The sequence below is a fragment of the Musa acuminata genome, unplaced genomic scaffold (assembly GCF_036884655.1).
Source record: "Musa acuminata AAA Group cultivar baxijiao unplaced genomic scaffold, Cavendish_Baxijiao_AAA HiC_scaffold_634, whole genome shotgun sequence".
Classification (NCBI taxonomy): Eukaryota; Viridiplantae; Streptophyta; class Magnoliopsida; order Zingiberales; family Musaceae; genus Musa; species Musa acuminata.
The window spans coordinates 12501-33611 of record NW_027020872.1 but is presented as its reverse complement, the minus strand read 5'-3'; the positions used below and the strand labels follow the sequence as shown (position 1 = coordinate 33611).

The 21111-nt window shown below is 34.8% G+C and overlaps 4 protein-coding genes and 2 non-coding genes across 6 annotated transcripts; 4 read left to right on the top strand and 2 right to left on the bottom strand.

The window, feature by feature from the left end:
- Window positions 1-671: 671 nt before the first annotated feature.
- Window positions 672-7041, top strand: LOC135662601 (ribulose bisphosphate carboxylase large chain-like). The gene is given in 2 exon segments (XM_065176672.1): window positions 672-1926; window positions 1928-7041. Coding segments are annotated over 2 exon segments (1464 nt in total). The 5' UTR covers window positions 672-873; the 3' UTR covers window positions 2339-7041.
- On the top strand, window positions 4193-4903 carry LOC135662605 (acetyl-coenzyme A carboxylase carboxyl transferase subunit beta, chloroplastic). The gene has a single exon (XM_065176677.1). The coding sequence runs from the start codon at window positions 4193-4195 to the stop codon at window positions 4901-4903; it is 711 nt and encodes a 236-aa protein (XP_065032749.1).
- Window positions 7042-7934: 893 nt separating the features above from the next.
- On the top strand, window positions 7935-17728 carry LOC135662602 (cytochrome f). The gene has a single exon (XM_065176673.1). It carries the CDS (start codon window positions 7935-7937, stop codon window positions 8895-8897), a length of 963 nt encoding a protein of 320 aa, XP_065032745.1. The 3' UTR covers window positions 8898-17728.
- Window positions 12641-12714, bottom strand: TRNAW-CCA (transfer RNA tryptophan (anticodon CCA)). The gene has a single exon. It is a non-coding gene; the product is annotated as a tRNA-Trp (tRNA).
- Window positions 12879-12952, bottom strand: TRNAP-UGG (transfer RNA proline (anticodon UGG)). The gene has a single exon. It is a non-coding gene; the product is annotated as a tRNA-Pro (tRNA).
- Window positions 17729-18608: 880 nt separating the features above from the next.
- On the top strand, window positions 18609-20558 carry LOC135662600 (photosystem II CP47 reaction center protein). The gene has a single exon (XM_065176671.1). The coding sequence runs from the start codon at window positions 18888-18890 to the stop codon at window positions 20412-20414; it is 1527 nt and encodes a 508-aa protein (XP_065032743.1). The 5' UTR covers window positions 18609-18887; the 3' UTR covers window positions 20415-20558.
- The last annotated feature ends 553 nt before the right edge of the window (window positions 20559-21111 follow it).

Sequence of the window (21111 nt, the reverse complement as noted above, 5' to 3'; positions counted from 1 at the left end):
AAGTGTGGAAACCGCAGGACTAGAAGGGGTAGGATTGATTCTCATAATTATAATTAAAGTAAAGTATGTCGAAAGTTTTTTTGAATAGTGCCATGCCAAGTCGAAAATAAATGTCCGATAGCAAGTTGATCGGTTAATTCAATAAGAAATAAATGGGAGTTAGCACTTGATTTAGTTGGTACCACCCAACCGAATACGATTCAATCGTTTACTCATTCAATTACTCATTCAATGAGTCAATTTTCAAGTTCAGCCAATCCTTCTTTTTTTCAAAAGAAATATTAAGTACATGAAATCACGAGTAAGTCTCTTTCATTTCTCTATCATTATAGAAAAACCATCCGTATTAGATTCTATTATCTATAGAATTCGAACCCGAACTCCATTTATGATTCATTATTTCGATCTAATTGGCCATTGTTCTTTTTTTTTTTTGAATAGATATTGGATTTCCGCCTATCTATTCTTTATACCCTTTTAGGATGAATTATGCCTATTTTCACATCTAGGATTTACATATACAACATATATCACTGTCAAGAGTGAATTTTTCTTAGTATTTGGATTCAAAATAAGAAGGAGATCCATTTGATTTTATTGTAAACTTGCAAAACAAACATTGGGTTTGGGTTGCGCCATATATATCAAAGAGTATACAATAATGATGTATTTGGAGTATACAATAATGATGTATTTGATGAATCAAATACATGGTCTAATAATGAACCATTTCATTTTAACATAACATTGAAATTAGTTGATAATATTAGTTGAATATTTTTTTTCTTTTTTTTTATTTTTATTTTTGTCAAAGGTTTCATTCATGCATAATCTATATCGAGTAGACCTTGTCGTTGTGAGAATTCTTAATTCATGAGTTGTAGGGAGGGACTTATGTCACCACAAACAGAGACTAAAGCAAGTGTTGGATTTAAAGCTGGTGTTAAAGATTACAAATTGAATTATTATACTCCTGACTACGAAGTCAAAGATACTGATATCTTGGCAGCATTCCGAGTAACTCCTCAACCTGGAGTTCCGCCCGAAGAAGCAGGGGCTGCGGTAGCTGCCGAATCTTCTACTGGTACATGGACAACTGTGTGGACTGATGGACTTACCAGTCTTGATCGTTACAAAGGGCGATGCTACCACATCGAGGCCGTTGTTGGGGAGGAAAATCAATATATTGCTTATGTAGCTTATCCTTTAGACCTTTTTGAAGAAGGTTCTGTTACTAACATGTTTACTTCCATTGTGGGTAATGTATTTGGTTTCAAAGCCTTACGAGCTCTACGTCTGGAGGATCTGCGAATTCCCACTTCTTATTCCAAAACTTTCCAAGGCCCGCCTCACGGCATTCAGGTTGAAAGAGATAAGTTGAACAAGTATGGTCGTCCCCTATTGGGATGCACTATTAAACCAAAATTGGGATTATCTGCAAAAAACTACGGTAGAGCGGTTTATGAATGTCTACGTGGTGGACTTGATTTTACCAAAGATGATGAAAACGTAAACTCACAACCATTTATGCGTTGGAGAGATCGTTTCTTATTTTGCACCGAAGCACTTTTTAAAGCGCAGGCCGAAACAGGTGAAATCAAAGGACATTACTTGAATGCTACTGCGGGTACATGTGAAGAAATGATGAAAAGGGCCATATGTGCCAGAGAATTAGGAGTTCCTATCGTAATGCATGACTACTTAACTGGTGGATTCACTGCAAATACTAGCTTGGCTCATTATTGCCGTGACAACGGCCTACTTCTTCACATCCATCGCGCAATGCATGCAGTTATTGATAGACAGAAAAATCATGGTATGCATTTCCGTGTACTAGCTAAAGCATTACGTATGTCTGGTGGAGATCATATTCACGCCGGTACAGTAGTAGGTAAACTGGAAGGGGAACGTGAGATGACTTTAGGTTTTCGTTGATTTATTACGTGATGATTATATCGAAAAAGACCGAAGTCGCGGTATTTTCTTCACTCAAGATTGGGTCTCTATGCCAGGTGTTCTGCCCGTGGCTTCAGGGGGTATTCATGTTTGGCATATGCCTGCTCTGACCGAAATCTTTGGGGATGATTCCGTACTACAGTTTGGCGGAGGAACTTTAGGACACCCTTGGGGAAATGCACCTGGTGCAGTAGCTAATAGGGTGGCTTTAGAGGCGTGTGTACAAGCTCGTAATGAGGGACGTGATCTTGCTCGTGAAGGTAATGAAATTATCCGTGAAGCTAGCAAATGGAGCCCTGAACTAGCCGCTGCTTGTGAAGTATGGAAAGAGATCAAATTCGAATTCGAACCAGTAGATAAGCTAGATAAAGAGAAAAAGTAAGTGTGCATAATTCAGTAATTCCTGTTTGTTCTCCTAATTGATTGCAATTAAAGTCGGCCCAATCTTTTCCTAAAAAAAAGATTGGGCCGATTGCCGAATAAAAAAAAAAAGAATGAGCATTCTATACTATGTATTTGCATATATCTTTTATATGTACAGATGTACAGATCTTACCTATATATATACAAGATAAGATCGAAGACTAAACAACTCAATACTTCTATTGTTTGTTGTTGGATCCATAGGATTGGATTAATTATGGATCCTTGGGATTGGTGGACTTTTTTATATCTCCTAGTTTCAGGCCATAGATCAAGCCAAGGGAAAGGCTCCTTTACCCATCCTATATATTGTCTTTTTCGTTCCATGTTAAAATAGAAACTTAATTATTTGATTATACGAGAACAAATTCTTTATTCTTTATTTATAGAAATAAACAACTATCTCTATTTTCGATGAGAATTTGTACATCACATGGAAGAAAGCTGTGTCTTTCTATTTTAAAATTTATAAAAAGATTCTATCAATATATATTGAAGTGATACCTCGGCTTCCCACAAAGGAGAATCATTTCTTTCAATACTTACTCGTTCTTTCAATACTTACTCGTTATTAATTAACAATCCTAATGATTAGGATTAGATTCGTATGCTTAATTCTGATAAGAAATCAAATAGTGAAAGTAAAATGATTATCCATCGAATGTATTGTATTTCATCAAATAGGGGGTAGAAAGACTCTATGGGAAAATGGTGGTTCCGTTCGATGTTGTCTAACGAGAAGTTAGAACATAGGTGTGGGCTAAGTAAATCTAGGTGTGGGCTAAGTAAATCAATGGATAGTCTTGATGGTATTGGACATACCAGTAGAAGTGAACAACCTATTCTAAACGATACGAAGAACGATACGAAGAAAAAGATTCCTAGTTGGAATCATAGTGGTAATTATAGTTTCACTAATGTTGATTCTTTATTTGAAATCAAGGATATTTGGAGTTTGATCTCTGATGACACTTTTTTAGTTAGGGATAGTAATGGTGACAGTTACTCTGTATATTTTGATATTGAAAATCAGATTTTTGAGGTTGACAATGATAGTTCTTTTCTGAGTGAACTAGAAAAAAAACTTTCTAGTTATTTGAGTAGGGGGTCTAAGAAAAAGAATCACTACTATTATCATTACATGTATGATACTCAATCTGGTTGGAATAATCACATTAATAGTTGCATTGATAGTTATCTTCGTTTTGAAGTCAGTATTAATAGTTCTATTTCGGGTAGTACCAACAATTACAGTGACAGTTACTTTTATAACTTCATTTGTACTGAAAATAGAAATAGTAGTGAGAGCGGTAGGTCTAGTAAAAGAACTAGAAAAAATTTCAATGATTTCCATGAAGAGGTGGAATCCGATTTCCATGAAGAAGTAGAATTCCACGAAGAAGTAGAATCCGACTTCCATGAAGAAGTAGAATCCGATTTCCATGAAGAAGTAGAATTCCACGAAGAAGTAGAATCCAATGATTTCAATGAAGAAGTAGAATCTGATTTCAATGAAGAAGTGGAATCCGATTTCAATGAAGAAGTGGAATCCGATTTCAATGAAGAAGTGGAATCCGATTTCAATGAAGAAGTGGAATCCGATTTCAATGAAGAAGTAGAATTCCATGAAGAAGTAGAATTCCATGAAGAAGTAGAATCCGACTTCCATGAAGAAGTAGAATCCAATGATTTCAATATAAATCAAAAATACAAACATTTATGGGTTCAATGCGAAAATTGTTATGGATTAAATTATAAAAAATTTTTTAAGTCAAAAATGAATATTTGTGAACAGTGTGGATATCATTTGAAAATGAGTAGTTCAGATAGAATTGAACTTTCGATTGATCCCGGAACTTGGGATCCTCTGGATAAAGATATGATATCTATAGACCCCATTGATTTTCGTTCAAAAGAGGAACCTTATGGAGATCGTATCGATTCTTATCAAAGAAGGACAGGTTTAGCTGATGCTATTCAAACAGGCATAGGTCAAATAAATGGTATTCCCGTAGCAATTGGCGTTATGGATTTTCAGTTTATGGGAGGTAGTATGGGATCCGTAGTAGGCGAGAAAATTACTCGTTTGATCGAGTATGCTACTAATCGATCTCTACCTGTCATTATTGTGTGTGCTTCTGGAGGAGCACGCATGCAAGAAGGAAGTTTGAGCTTGATGCAAATGGCTAAAATATCTTCTGCTTCATCTAATTATCAATCAGATAAAAAGTTATTCTATGTATCAATTCTTACATCTCCTACAACTGGTGGAGTAACAGCCAGTTTTGGTATGTTGGGGGATATCATTATTGCTGAACCTAACGCCTACATTGCATTTGCGGGTAAAAGAGTAATTGAACAAACATTAAAAAAGGTAATACCTGAAGGTTCACAAGTGTCTGAGTATTTATTCCATAAAGGTTTATTCGACCCAATAGTACCACGTAATCTTTTAAAAGGTGTTCTGGGTGAGTTATTTCAGCTCCACGGTTTCTTTCCCTTGAATCCAAGTTCAAAAATGTAAAGTATAGCACTAGATTCAGTTATTTTATTTGTAGCGAACAAGTATTTAATTCGTCGTAATCAGGTGTTTTCTTTGGTGACATAAGTTCTCCTTGTAATAAGAGACAGAGGTTTCGGATAATTTTTATTTTATATTTTATTATATTTTATTTATTATATTTTAGAATATAGAATATATAGTTTTAGAATATAGAATATATAGTTTCTATCTAGTCATTTTCTATCTAATCATATAGAATTATAGTTGATATTACTTATTACTTATAAATAAATATTATAAATAAATAATATTTATTATAATTTTTTATAATATATTTATAATATAATAATGGCTTGATATAATATAATAATGGCTTGATATTACTTATAATAGATATATCATAAGTAATAGATATATCATAAGAAGATATCTTTCTAATAGATAGAAATATTAAAACAGATAGAAATATTAAATTGAGGCACCTATTCTATGACAGATCCCAACTTACCCTCTATTTTTGTGCCTTTAGTGGGCCTAGTATTTCCGGCAATTGCAATGGTTTCCTTATTTCTTCATGTCCAAAAAAATAAGATTGTCTAGACCCAATGGGACCGAATCTTATCAATTTATTTCAACACTGGATGATAATACAGATATTTATCTCGTGTAATATGGTATGATATGTGGCTCTTTCCGAACACACAAATGAAAGAATCGTTATGCGGATATATGATATCTGCATAAATGCATGTATATGTGAATATAGCTGGTTCAAAATGGATTAGTGAATATTTTAAATAGAAAGTCAATGTATCTAACCAATTACTCTCCTAATGTTTCACATCAGAATAGTGCTAGTTGATGAAAGTTACTTCGGGATCAAGAAAGGTAAAGTCAAATTTATTTGGGTTATTCGCTCAATTCCAATCGAATGCACTGGATCTAGTATAGTATGAATTGGCGATCAGAACATATATGGATAGAACTTATAACGGGGTCTCGAAAAACGAGTAATTTTTGCTGGGCCTGTATCCTTTTTTTAGGTTCACTAGGATTCTTAGTGGTTGGAACTTCCAGTTATCTTGGTAGGAATTTGATACCCGTATTTACATCTCAGCAAATCATTTTTTTTCCACAAGGGATCGTGATGTCTTTCTACGGGATCGCGGGTCTATTCATTAGCTCGTATTTGTGGTGCACAATTTCGTGGAATGTAGGTAGCGGTTATGACCGATTCGATAGAAAAGAAGGAATAGTGTGTATTTTTCGCTGGGGATTTCCTGGAATAAATCGTCGCATCTTCCTTCGCTTCTTTATGAGAGATATCCAATCAATCAGAATAGAGGTTAAAGAGGGTCTTTATACTCGTCGTGTCCTTTATATGGAAATCAGAGGCCAAGGAGCCATTCCCTTGACTCGTACTGATGAGAATTTTACTCCACGAGAAATTGAACAAAAAGCTGCCGAATTGGCCTATTTCTTGCGCGTACCAATTGAAGTATTTTGAAACGAACTGAAGTGAAGAATAAAATGAAGAATAAATATTTTCTCAAGATGGGGGAAGGAACTTGCTAATTCCTCTTTTAATACAACTGAAGTTTCTTCATTCTTTTATACTAGAAAAAGGTCTAATCTAACTAACGAATCTAATCTAATAAGTATAGATATAAATTCATCAAACCTATCCGAACATGTATTTCGTAATACAGAATTCATCTTTTTAGGCCCAAGATTTGGAATTGATACCCTTTTCTGGTTAGACGGTGAAACATTTCGAAAGAATTAATTGATCCAGGGGGAGTTTTTTCGTCTCGAAACTCGATTCGTTACTTCAAGTGGGTTTTCGAGTATTCATCGAAAGGAACAAATGAAAATAAAATTGGTTCAAATTTGCCCAATTGAGATATCTGGAATAATATTTATTTCTTTTTTTCTCATTTTCATCCGAAAAGAACTCTTATTCTATGTCTATATTCCTTCTAAATCAAAAAAAAAATAAAATTATTACACAATAATAGGAAAGGAATAGACCCATAGGTCAATACCTTGTTATACAACTCGTGCTTCAAAGAAATATCAGATCAGATAGAGTCAACGAATGAAGCAGGTTCATTAACAATTCAATTCACAGAAAAAAAAAAATGAAAAAAAAGAAAGCATCGGCCTCCCTCCCATATCTCGCATCTATAGTATTTTTGCCCTGGTGGGTCTCTTTCTCATTTAATAAATGTCTGGAACCTTGGGTTACTAATTGGTGGAATACCAGGCAATCCGAAAATTTTTTGAATCATATTCAAGAGAAAAACGTTCTGGAAAGATTCATAGAATTAGAAGAACTATTCCTATTGGACGAAATGATAAAGGAGTACCCGGAAACGCATATACAAAAACTTCATATAGAAATACACAAGGAAACAATACAATTAGTCAAAGCACACAATGAATATGATCTCCATATCATTTTGCATTTCTCGACAAATATAATCTGTTTCGCTATTCTAAGTGGTTATTTTATTCTGAGTAATGAAGAACTCGTCATTCTTAATTCTTGGGTTCAGGAATTCCTCTATAACTTAAGTGACACAATAAAAGCTTTTTCTATTCTTTTAGTTACTGATTTATGGATCGGATTTCACTCGACCCATGGTTGGGAACTAATGATTGGTTCGGTCTACAACGATTTTGGATTGGATCATAACGATCAAATTATATCTGGTCTTGTTTCCACTTTTCCAGTTATTCTAGATACAATTGTGAAATATTGGATCTTCCTTTTTTTAAATCGTGTATCTCCTTCGCTTGTAGTAATTTATCATTCAATGAATGAATAAAGAACTCATTTGATCTTATTATATCAATCAAATCAGAATCTTTCTTCGTGTATAAAGAAAGTATTTTCAATTTGACTTAATTCTTTATACTTTTATCTGTTCAAGGTATTCGTCCTATATTCCAGTACAATTATTCCAGTACAATGACAGACTCGTGTATAGGGAACTATACTAGCTACCTATCTAATTTATTGTAGAAATTCGGGGATCAATGATTGGACATGCAAAATAAAAATACTTTTTCTTGGGTAAAGGAAGAGATGACTCGATCCATTTCTGTATCGATCATGATATATGTAATAACTCGGGCATCTATTTCAAATGCATATCCCATTTTTGCGCAGCAGGGTTATGAAAACCCGCGAGAAGCAACGGGACGAATTGTATGTGCCAATTGCCATTTAGCTAATAAACCCGTGGATATTGAAGTTCCGCAAGCTGTGCTTCCTGATACTGTATTTGAAGCAGTTGTTCGAATCCCTTATGATAAGCAACTGAAACAAGTTCTTGCTAATGGTAAAAAGGGGACTTTGAATGTGGGGGCTGTTCTCATTTTACCCGACGGATTCGAATTAGCCCCCCTTGATCGTATTTCTCCTGAGTTGAAAGAAAAGATAGGAAATCTGTCTTTTCAGAGTTATCGTCCCAACAAAAGAAATATTATTGTGATAGGTCCTGTTCCCGGTCAGAAATATAGTGAAATCGTCTTTCCCATTCTTTCCCCCGACCCTGCTACGAAGAAAGACGTTCACTTCTTAAAATATCCCATATACGTAGGTGGGAACAGAGGAAGGGGTCAGATTTATCCTGATGGTAGCAAAAGTAACAATACAGTCTATAATGCTACATCAGCAGGTATAGTAAGCAGAATAGTACGTAAAGAAAAAGGGGGATATGAAATAACCATAGTTGATGCATCGGATGGACATCAAGTGGTTGATATTATACCTCCAGGACCAGAACTTCTTGTTTCAGAGGGTGAATCCATCAAGCTTGATCAACCATTAACAAGCAATCCCAATGTGGGAGGCTTTGGTCAGGGAGATGCAGAAATAGTGCTTCAAGACCCATTACGGGTCCAAGGTCTTTTGTTCTTCTTGGCATCTGTTATTTTGGCACAAGTTTTTTTGGTTCTTAAAAAGAAACAGTTTGAAAAGGTTCAATTGTACGAAATGAATTTCTAGGTGCAGAGATTCCTTAACATCAAGTTGGTAAAAAGCGCCGAATTTTTTTTGATCCATACAATTATGTATGATCAAAAAATCTGTAAACCTTTTTGGTTGCTTTGTTTATACTTTTTTTTCGTTTTGCGGGATGTCTGGAATTCATTACTTGTATCCTATTCTTAGTAATAGACAATAGACATACAAAGAAAGAGAATACAGAGCAAGGATGGGAAAAATGAAAGAAAGAAATCCTTTTAGGAGGGATTACTAGTCTTACGAGTCTTCTATTCGACACAAGAAAAGGGCGGAAAATCCTTTTTCTTGTGTCGTCTTATATCGAAATAATAATGATTTTTTCTCCTGTTCGTCAAAGATTACCATTCCTTCTTTTCCGGGTCCACCAGAACTCTTTTGGTTAGATTCATAGGAAGTTGTGGACAAACAAAAAGAGAGAAAGGATTAGGGGAATAATTGATTGAGCAAATAGAACTTCTTCAATTAACTTAAACTTTTAACTTAGAGAAATTATTCAAGAGAAATTATTCAAACAAATTATATTATAGAGTTTTATAGAGTAAGTTCTATAGAGTAAGTTCTATTAGTAGTTTAGTATAGAAATTATTTGCAGGATGTCTCATGCGTAGAAATCTATATAATATTGTATTATTCAGAAAATCCATTGATTACTCTTTTCTTGTTTCTTCATAAGAGTTAATATTATGGAGGAAAGGAAGAACAGAGACTATGAATCAATCAATAGATTCAATTCTTCAAAAACATTATTAAGAAACAAAAGAATAGAGTGGTTTGAAACATCAGAGCAAAGGATCCGTTTTGTCATTTCATTTCTACGAATATAATATTTTGATTATGTTGACTGGCCAATTTGTATGTTATGGAATAGATCATAATCTTCCTATAAGAGTAAGAAAAGAACTCAACGGGACCTTATCGCTCTAATTAGACAAAGGAGGGTAAGGTCCCGTTGAGTTCTTTTCTTACTCTTTCATGTCTACAATCCGGTTTATCCGATTACTAGAGAGATGAACCCAACCCAGAATATGAACCGTAAAAGAAAACACCTATTAAACCGATCACAGGAATACCAGTTACAGTACCAACCAGCCAAAGAGGAATCCTTCCAGTAGTATCGGCCATTTCCCCTACTTTCCTCCACATTTTCTCAAATGGTCGTGCTAGAGACAAAAACAGTCATGGATAATTATGAGGATGGTATCTTTCCGAATGGGATAAGAGAATTCCTACTATTCTCTTTCTTTCTTTCAATTGAAGAAATAATTGGAAAATAAAACAGCAAGTACAAAAATGAGTAATAAACCCCAGTATAGACTGGTACGATTCAATTCAACATTTTGTTCATTCGGGTTTGATTGTGTCATAGCTCTATAATTCAAATTAGGTTTATCGTTGGATGAACTGCATTGCTGATATTGACCCCAAAAAAGAAACGGTAGGTACAGCTAGTCCGTGAACAGCCAACCATCGCACTGTAAAAATTGGATAGGTTCGATCTATGGTCATTGGGGGCCTCCTAAAAGGATTTACTAAATTCATCAAGTTGTTCCAAAGAATCAAAACGGCCGGTTATCAATGGAATACCTTGTCGGCTCTCTGTGAAATACTCGTTTGGCCGAGGACTTCCAAACACGTCGTAAGCTAAACCCGTACTGACGAATAACCAACCCGCAATGAATAGGGAAGGTATAGTAATGCTATGAATGACCCAGTATCGAATACTGGTAATAATATCAGCAAAAGAACGTTCTCCCGTGCTTCCAGACATTCTGAGCTCCACAAATTTTTGTACATTCAAAAAAGGGAATCGATTCCTTGAAAGATGGGATCAGTAAATGGAAAACTACTGATATTGCATCTTTGTGAGATCGTCAATTTTGTACCAAAGGTTTATTTCAAGTATACCGAATCAGTATAGCTATCCTTCCTCTGGCACAGCAACGCAGTCTCGATCGGTACCGAAATGCTACATAATTCTTTTCTTCTTTTTTTGTTCCTTGTCTATGCATAACTCTATGTTATTCAATAGATCAATAGAAAATTACTCAAATTCCTTATAAGATTTCCATTATTGGATTCATAATAGAAAGTAAAGATCTTGGAAAAGCGTGAATCGATGGTTTCTAATAATTTATGAAGCATATTATAATATTCACACAATTCAATTATATGTATGCGAAATCTATAATAAACCCATTTTTTGGTTAAAAGTTTTTTTGTTCAAATCTTTTTATTTCAAGTAATTGGTTGGTCGTATAATACAATAAATATACTGTAATACAAAATACAATAGTATATACTATATTAGTGAAAGAAACAGAACATGAAAGAAACAGAACCCAGTTGGAACAATCCATATTCGTGATGCAACCGTTATTGTATTAGATCCAAAACAAAGGTTCTTTCTTGACCAAACTAGAAGTATGGAACTCCATGATATGGAAAGACAGAATATAGAATCTAAAAGGATAATGGAAGTTGTTCGTCTTTGAATCGAGTTGGACCTGAAAAAAAAGAATAAAAATATAAAAATGAAAAATAGAGTAAAGGTTTTATTTTTTTCGATAGATCGTGGGACACCTTTTTCTTTTCATTCGAAATATTATGTTATGGGCAATTAAGCAACCTATTACTGTACTGAGTCCAATGAGTTAAAATAAATAAAAGGTAAATAGTATCAGGCCGTTCGTTCCAAAAAGGATTAGATCCTATTGAAATAGAAAGGAAATGATTAAAATGGAATTTTCAAATCCAATTCTTTTATTCCAAAATTACTTAAATTACTTATATTTTATTTAATATTTTATTTAATATTTAAGTATAAGTCCATAAGTAATTTAAGTTTTGAATGAAGTTACACGGCACAGTTCTTAATTACTATTACTTTTACTTATACTTTATATTTTACTTACTTTTACTATTACTTTATTCAACTCACAAATACTTTATTCAACTCACAAATTCCACAATGAATCTGTTGATTCCGAATCATAGGATCGGTCAATGTCACAGCAGATGAATCGAATTTTTCTACCTATGTCACTCTTAGTTAGTCTTATCTATAATGACTGATGAATCCAGAATTTTCAATTGGAACTAAACTAATTCTGTCAATTGATTTTTTCTTGCCGTCGTATTTTGTAAAAATTGAAACTTAGGTAAGTGTTTTATCAACATATGTAGCAAAAGAACATATCTAATTTAGCTCTTTCATGCTTACTATAACTAGTTATTTCGGTTTTCTACTGGCTGCTTTAACTATAACCTCAGCTCTATTCATTGGTTTGAACAAGATACGACTTATTTGAAATGAATTGAATGAAAAATTGATAAAAACGAATATTTCTCTGAGATTCCGGGTATTCTATGGTTCTTTCTCACATCAATTGCCAATTCTTGGTCATTGAGATTCACGGATAATTCAGATTAATATTTAGGGATAGATCTTACCTTTCTTTTTATCCCCTTAAACAAACCGAAATGATTGAAGTTTTTCTATTTGGAATCGTCTTAGGTCTAATTCCTATTACTTTAGCAGGATTATTCGTAACCGCATATTTACAATATAGACGTGGTGATCAGTTGGACCTTTGATTGAGTAATATTTCTTTCTTTTTTTGATTGACCTCCTGCAGGAAGGAGGTCAAATTCAAGTTACAATTCAACTTTTTGTTTTGTTAAATTATTAATTATTTTATTGTGATTCGACATCAAATAAACCGAATCACGCTCTGTAGGATTTGAACCTACGACATCGGGTTTTGGAGACCCGCGTTCTACCGAACTGAACTAAGAGCGCTTTCTTATCCTTATGACAGGAGATACGACTGTACTGTAAAGAAAAGTAATTTTTCTACCCCCAATACGTCTTGCATACATATAGTATGCAAGACCGGAAGATTATGTCCAATTTTAATCGATCTCAATGAATCCCTCGTTACTGCCCATGGGAGAAGTAATAGGTAGGGATGACAGGATTTGAACCCGTGACATTTTGTACCCAAAACAAACGCGCTACCAAGCTGCGCTACATCCCTTTTCAAAATTGTTGTACAGTTTCATTGTACAAAATCCCTGTCTTGTTTTCCATATCGTCATTTTCTCCTCCATCTATATACAATTTTCTTGTCATTTCTTCTTTTTGGTTTCATATAATAAAAGAATTATATACATCTGAAACCTAACGTATAAAAAAGTTAATATTTATCAGTAATGCTCAGGAACAAGGGATTAGATTTTTTTTCTTTTACAAAAAAAGAAAAAAATCTATTGCTTCATTGTACATATCTATTTTAGTTAGGAATCCTGTTTAGTTAGGAATTCCGTGTAAAAAAATACAAATGATCTTGAACTACAGCATCTGACCATATATGTATTACAATCCATAATAGAAGGAGGATTTTCAATGCGAGATATAAAAACATATCTCTCCGTGGCACCTGTGCTAAGTACTCTATGGTTTGGGTCTTTAGCAGGCCTATTGATAGAAATTAATCGGTTATTTCCGGATGCCTTGTCATTCCCCTTTTTTTAATTCTAGTTATTGATTGATATGCGAAGAAATGAAGAAAATTAGAGATACAATTCCACGTGACTAAAATTTCGAATTTCGCCCCTATTTTTTCAGTTCTTTAGGATAGGAAGGAAAAGAAAAAAGTGTATTGAACCTCAGCAAAAATGTGGTAGATCGAAGATCGAATTTTGGAGAACAGAAATGAAAATGTGGATCCAGTCTACGGCGAGTTCCACGAAATCATAGCATAGAAAGAAGATATTTAACTTAAATAATAAATAAAATAAATATTAATAAAATATTGAGATTTAGGATAGGAACAATTGAGAGTTAGAAAGAAATTGTATTATTTAATTATTACTCCATTAAATTATTACTTTATTATTCTAGTAAAATTGTTACTCCATTAATATAATATTAATTATCATTATATAATGAAATGATAATTGCAACGAAATACTTAGAAATTCCATTTCTAGTTAGTAACTTCTATCGATTTTTTTTGTTCTTTTCTTCTTCTTCAGCTCGGATCGAAAATAGAAGAGTTAAGCCGATCCAAAATTCAAAGGAGGTTCATGGCCAAGGGTAAAGATGTCAGAGTCATAGTTATTTTGGAATGTACCAGTTGTGCCCGAAATGATGTCAATAAAGAATCGCCAGGTATTTCTAGATATATTACTCAAAAGAATCGACACAATACGCCTGGTCGATTAGAATTGAGAAAATTTTGTCGCTATTGTAACAAGCATACGATTCATGGAGAAATAAAGAAATAGATCGAACAGAACGCGTGTGCGCTCTCGCCAAGGAAGAGGAAGAACTTAACATATATTTAGAAGAACTTAACATATATTTAACATACTTAACATATATTTAACATATATAATATACATAATGTATAATATACATAATGTATAAGATATATAATATACATAATGTATACAAATCAAAGCCTATTTTGGTCGGATCTGAACTGAAGTGAATAAAGAAATAGAATTTTAGAAATAAGGAATAAACCATGGATAAATCCAAGCAATCTTTTCGTAAATCCAAGCGATCTTTTCGTAGGCGTTTGCCCCCAATTGGATCGGGGGATCGAATCGATTATAGAAACATGAGTTTAATTAGTCGATTTATTAGTGAACAAGGAAAAATATTATCTAGGCGGTGTGAATAGATTGACTTTGAAACAACAACGATTAATTACTATTGCTATAAAGCAAGCCCGTATTTTATCTTTGTTACCTTTTCTTAATAATGAGAAACAATTTGAGAGAGCCGAGTCGATCCCCAGAACTACTGGTCCTAGAACCAAAAATAAATAGACATACTCTTCAATTGACTCAAAACTCCAATTGTAACTCAAGCTCAGATTGATGTTTTGTTCGAAAAGGCCTAGAATCTAGAGCGGGTTCCTGTGTTATAAGAAACAAAAAATGGAGAAAATTTTTTTTATTGAAACATATTCGTTCATTCCTATTACTATCTTAATTTCTTTTTATTCTATTTTCCCGGAGTTCCTTCTCCGGGGAATTCTGTTTCAATCATTCCTGTACTGTATATTACTTTAGAATCTACTTTATTTGATGATCTTGTTGGAAATCATGTAAAGACAATTCTTATTTGATATAGCTATTTGTGCAGGTATTTTACGATTAAGAAGCAATTGCTTCTTGTACAGATTGTGTATTAATCTACTATAACTATACAATACCTTATTATCACGAGTTACTGCATTTATCCGAGTGATCCACAAACGACGAAAATCCCTCTTTTGCCTGCCTCTATCTCGATGAGAGGAAGCCAAAGCTCTCATTTTCTGTTGAGTAATCGTTCGAGTAAGTCTTGAATGAGCTCCTCTAGAGGTTGATGCAAATAAACGAATTTTTGTTCGACGTCTCCGAGCTGTATATCCCCGTCTAACTCTGGTCATTGAATCAAATTAAACCTTAATGAATAACTAATTGATTTCGATTCTTTCAGTCATCCTTTTCCCCTCTCACGGTCGATTAATAACAAAACGGATTATTCCGATATATAAAATATAAATTCCAATGGCTTTTGCTACTATAACCTTCCTGACCACAATTTTTTATTCCGTCCAGGCATTTCACCTGCAAATAAGAAATTATAATGATACTCAAAAAAAATAGTGGGTTCCATCGTTTCTATGGTTACTTCTTAAACGGTGAGGTCCTCTCTATACACCGGAGCCTCTTCTTTCATTTAACCAAATGGTATTGTGAACTTGTATAGTTCACACTCTTTGGCTCTACCCATCAATTATAGAGTAATAACTCTTTTCACACTAAGAGTTATCTATACAGTGACGGCATTTAATTAGGAAAGTTGGCTAGGTAGCTGACCCTCTTAGTCCGCTCTTTTAACAATAGGCGCATAATCTTTTTGCTTCTTATAATACTATTTCCTCCGCTTAATGGATAACTATTTGCTACCAATGGGGAATTGCTTTTCATCTCAAATCTAGGTGATTGGATTTGCACCAATGGAAACCATAAATTCCATACACAATATAGGTATATGATAGATCTTTTCCATTTACCCTATTCATTGGTACCGGTCATTGACACTGGAAAAATTGTCTCATTTGTTCGAACTCATGATCTGAACGAGTCGCACATACACCCTAGTACATGTTCCTCGACGCTGAGGACATCCTCTAAGAGCGGGAGATTTCGTAACATTTCTTATCGGCTGTCTTGCGTTTCTAATAAGTTGTTTAATAGTTGGCATGTCGTATATATATATATGTATATATAGAATTAGAATGGAATGGGTTGGTTTAGATCGATCTTAACCTGATGATTGGATTGATGATTATGAATTTTTTCTATTCAATACCAAATCACAGAAAATTCGAATTATGGTTTGAAATGGATTTACACGAAATCCCCGGTATTTTCATTTTCGACCGCTACGAGATCAACAATGCCATGAGCTTGGGCTTCTGTTGCTGACATAAAAACATCCCTTTCCATGTCTTCGGATACAACCCATAAAGGCTTGCCCGTTCTTTGTACATAAACCTTTGTGAGGGTTTCACGAAGTTTCAGTAGTTCTTCCATTTCCAGGACAAATTCCCCTGTTCGTGATTCATAAAAAGAACTAGCAGGTTGATGAATCATGACCCTAAATATATTGATATTGATATAACATCATGAACGGTTCCTCTATCTCGTATGATTGGGCTAATGTAAGGGATAAAAAAAAAATAACAAGAAGAAATTGAACAACCGTACAGGCATCTTCTGTGCGTTGCATACGGCTCCGCAATGGAATTTACTTTTTTCTTCTCTTCTATTCTATCTAAGAAAGAAAGAGAATCCATCTGATTCAGATCGTTGAATGATCCATTTACCACCCTTCCTTTCGTAGGAGTCAAAAATACTATGATGGTTCTGTTGCTTTATATATTTATCTCGTCTGTGATTTAGCAATCCCAAAGTGCCTTTCTGATACGATCAAATAAGGAAAACTGATCTTTTTTTTTTTCATTTTCGTACTCTTCCATAACATAAATATCAGAAAGAAACTTCTGGTGTGGAAGAAAAATGGTTTGTGACGCTGAAATGTACCCCCGACACATAAAATCAACAAATCGGAAATAACCTTTGTTTCATACTACTATCTCGATACAAAATCTCATGTTATGAAAAAACAATAATGGTTTGTTCATATCGAACTCGAAGTGCCATGCTATTATTACTTATTATTCATATTCAATATGGCGAAGGCATAGTCTTTCTTTTTTTTTTCAAATAAAAACTCATTGGCGCCAAGCGTGAGGGAATGCTAGACGTTTGGTAATTTCTCCTCCGATCAGAATGAAAGATCCCATAGAAGCGGCTAACCCCATGCATATTGTATGCACATCGGGTGGCACAAATTGCATAGTATCATAAATAGCTATTCCTGATACTACCCATCCGCCGGGAGAGTTTATAAACAAAAAAAGATCCCTAGTATTATCTTCTATACTGAGATATACCATGAGACCAACAATTTGATTTGAGATCTCGCTATTAACCTCTTGACCTAAAAAAAGTAATCTTTCTCGATGAAGTCGGTTGATTAGGACAAAATTGGTTCCTTTAGGAACTGTACGTGCACCTTTGGATGCATACGGTTCAAAAAAATTGCGAAAAAAGAATCAATGTGTCGATTCCAGTTCTATTTTTTTTTTTTTTTTTTCTGTAATAGGTTTTTGTTTTTCTAATAAAGCTTCCATTTTTAAAAAGACATGAGATGAGTTTTGGCTTCCTTACCTATAAAAAAAGAATTTACTGAACTTATTGAAATTGAACAAATCTCTCTCATTGATGTATTGTTTCATCGACATTCAAATCACGATGTAATTTTCTTGTTTCTGAATGGGCCTTTTCAATTCTTTTAGGTTCATGTTCTACTCCGGGAAAAGATCTGTCCGAATTCCATTTGCACATATAGGGCAAATGGTCTCAGTACCACTTCTTTTTGTTACGACTTTTTTTTTTCAATTCGTTTCATGCCTTTCCCCAATCATTCGATGTACTCATCATACTATTCCGTTGGTTATTGGTTGGACGTTTGAAATCACTCCTATAATAAGGATAAGAATCGTTTATGATACAAGCGGTAATCATACATTACATGGATTACCAATTTGGTATTTTCTGAACGGAGCCTGGATACTTTATTACTTTATTTTATCTGGATACTTTATTACTTTATTTTATTTTTATTTTTCCAAGTCAACCATAAATTCTCCTAATTGATCCTCAAAATAAATAAATTGATCTAATTGCACTTCACGCTCCGAATGATTGATGGTTCACTCAATACAATATTTCTTAGGCGAAACAGAGGATATTTCGATCGAGGGAGAGAACGGGTAAATTCCATATAACCCAATATGTCTGACAAGTCGCACTATAAGTCAACCCAAACTGCATCTTCCTCTCCAGGACTCCGAAAAGGTACTTTTGGAACACCAACGGGCATTAAATTAAAGAAAAAATTGAGTACTATACTTCACTTTAATGTGGAAACATAACAATGGCTTTATCGTCTTCATCCCTTTTTCTGTTTATTGTATTTTATACATAGATTTTTATACATAAATTGGAAGGTTTATTTTATAGAGTAAGACAGAATGAATAAAGAAAAATTTTAACTAACGGATCAATCGTTGGAGTAATAAACAAGTATCTATGCATTCGTTTCCCGAAAGTAGAACTAATCCTCCCATTGCGTATTGGTACTTATCGGGTATAGAATAGATCTGCTTCTCTTTGTTCTTACGAACAGAATTGTTCCATTATTTTCAATGGAACGGAATAAAAATTAACCCTTTCTCATACGGAATCTACTGAAAAGGTTAGATACATAGTATAGTCTTTTCCAATGCGATAAAATAAAGTGACATAGTGTCTATTTTTCTTTGATAAAGGGGTATTTCCATGGGTTTGCCTTGGTATCGTGTTCATACTGTCGTATTGAATGATCCCGGTCGATTGCTTTCTGTCCATATAATGCATACAGCCCTAGTTGCTGGTTGGGCCGGTTCGATGGCTTTATACGAATTAGCGGTTTTTGATCCCTCTGACCCCGCTCTTGATCCAATGTGGAGACAAGGTATGTTCGTTATACCCTTCATGACTCGTTTAGGAATAACCAATTCGTGGGGTGGTTGGAGTATTTCAGGAGGAACTGTAACGAATCCCGGTATTTGGAGTTATGAAGGTGTGGCAGGGGCACATATTGTGTTTTCTGGCTTGTGCTTCTTGGCAGCTATCTGGCATTGGGTGTATTGGGACCTAGAAATATTCTGTGATGAACGTACGGGCAAACCATCTTTGGATTTGCCTAAGATCTTTGGAATTCATTTATTTCTCTCAGGGTTGGCTTGCTTTGGCTTTGGCGCATTTCATGTAACAGGTTTGTATGGTCCTGGAATATGGGTGTCCGATCCTTATGGACTAACTGGAAAAGTACAACCCGTAAGTCCAGCGTGGGGCGCAGAAGGCTTTGATCCTTTTGTTCCCGGAGGAATAGCCTCTCATCATATTGCAGCGGGTACATTGGGCATATTAGCAGGCTTATTCCATCTTAGTGTCCGTCCGCCTCAACGTCTATACAAAGGATTACGTATGGGCAATATTGAAACTGTACTTTCCAGTAGTATCGCTGCTGTTTTTTTTGCAGCTTTCGTTGTTGCTGGAACTATGTGGTATGGTTCAGCAACTACCCCAATCGAATTATTTGGTCCCACTCGTTATCAGTGGGATCAGGGATACTTTCAGCAAGAAATATATCGAAGAGTTAGCGCCGGACTAGCCCAAAATCTGAGTTTATCGGAAGCTTGGTCTAAAATTCCCGAAAAATTAGCTTTTTATGATTACATTGGTAATAATCCAGCAAAAGGGGGATTATTCAGAGCAGGGTCAATGGACAACGGGGATGGAATAGCTGTTGGGTGGTTAGGACACCCCGTCTTTAGAGATAAAGAAGGGCGCGAGCTTTTTGTACGTCGTATGCCTACCTTTTTTGAAACATTTCCGGTAGTTTTGGTAGATGGAGACGGAATTGTTAGAGCCGATGTTCCTTTTAGAAGGGCAGAATCAAAGTATAGTGTTGAACAAGTAGGTGTAACTGTTGAGTTCTATGGTGGCGAACTCAATGGAGTCAGTTATAGTGATCCTGCGACTGTAAAAAAATATGCTAGACGTGCCCAATTAGGTGAAATTTTTGAATTAGATCGGGCTACTTTGAAATCTGATGGCGTTTTTCGTAGCAGTCCAAGGGGTTGGTTCACTTTTGGCCATGCTACGTTTGCTTTGCTCTTCTTTTTCGGACACATTTGGCATGGCGCTAGAACCTTGTTCAGAGATGTTTTTGCTGGCATTGATCCAGATTTGGATGCTCAAGTGGAATTTGGAGCATTCCAAAAACTTGGGGATCCAACTACAAAGAGACAAGTAGTCTGATACAACATTGCTCTGGTATCTTTCGCCTCTTTTTTTGATTTGACATAGGGTTAGGGTACTGAAGAAATCTTGACTTGAATCACCATCTTTTCTTTGACTCTTTCCTTTTCTTTATATGGTAAATGATGCCAAATGAATAGGTGTGGAAGCTATAATTGTAAACCACGATCGAATCTATGGAAGCATTGGTTTATACATTCCTTTTAGTCTCGACTTTAGGGATAATTTTTTTCGCTATCTTTTTTCGAGAACCGCCTAAGGTTCCAACTAAAAAATGAAATAATTTTTCATTATCTCAGTTGAAGTAATGAGTCTCCCCATATGGGAGGCTCATTACTTCAACTAGTCCCCGTGTTCTTCGAATGGATCTCTTAGTTGTTGTGAGGGTTGCCCAAAAGCGGTATATAAGGCGTACCCAGTAAAGCTTACAAGTAAACCAGATATGAAGATGGCGACTAGGGTTGCTGTTTCCATTTTTAGACAATTTCAAGATCACAATGGATCTACGATAAGATCGTTTATTTACAACTACAACGGAATGGTATACAAAGTCAACAGATCTCAACCAATGATTAAATAGGATTTATGGCTACACAAACCGTTGAGGATAGTTCTAGATCTGGGCCAAGACAAACTACTGTAGGGAATTTATTGAAACCATTGAATTCGGAATATGGTAAAGTAGCTCCGGGCTGGG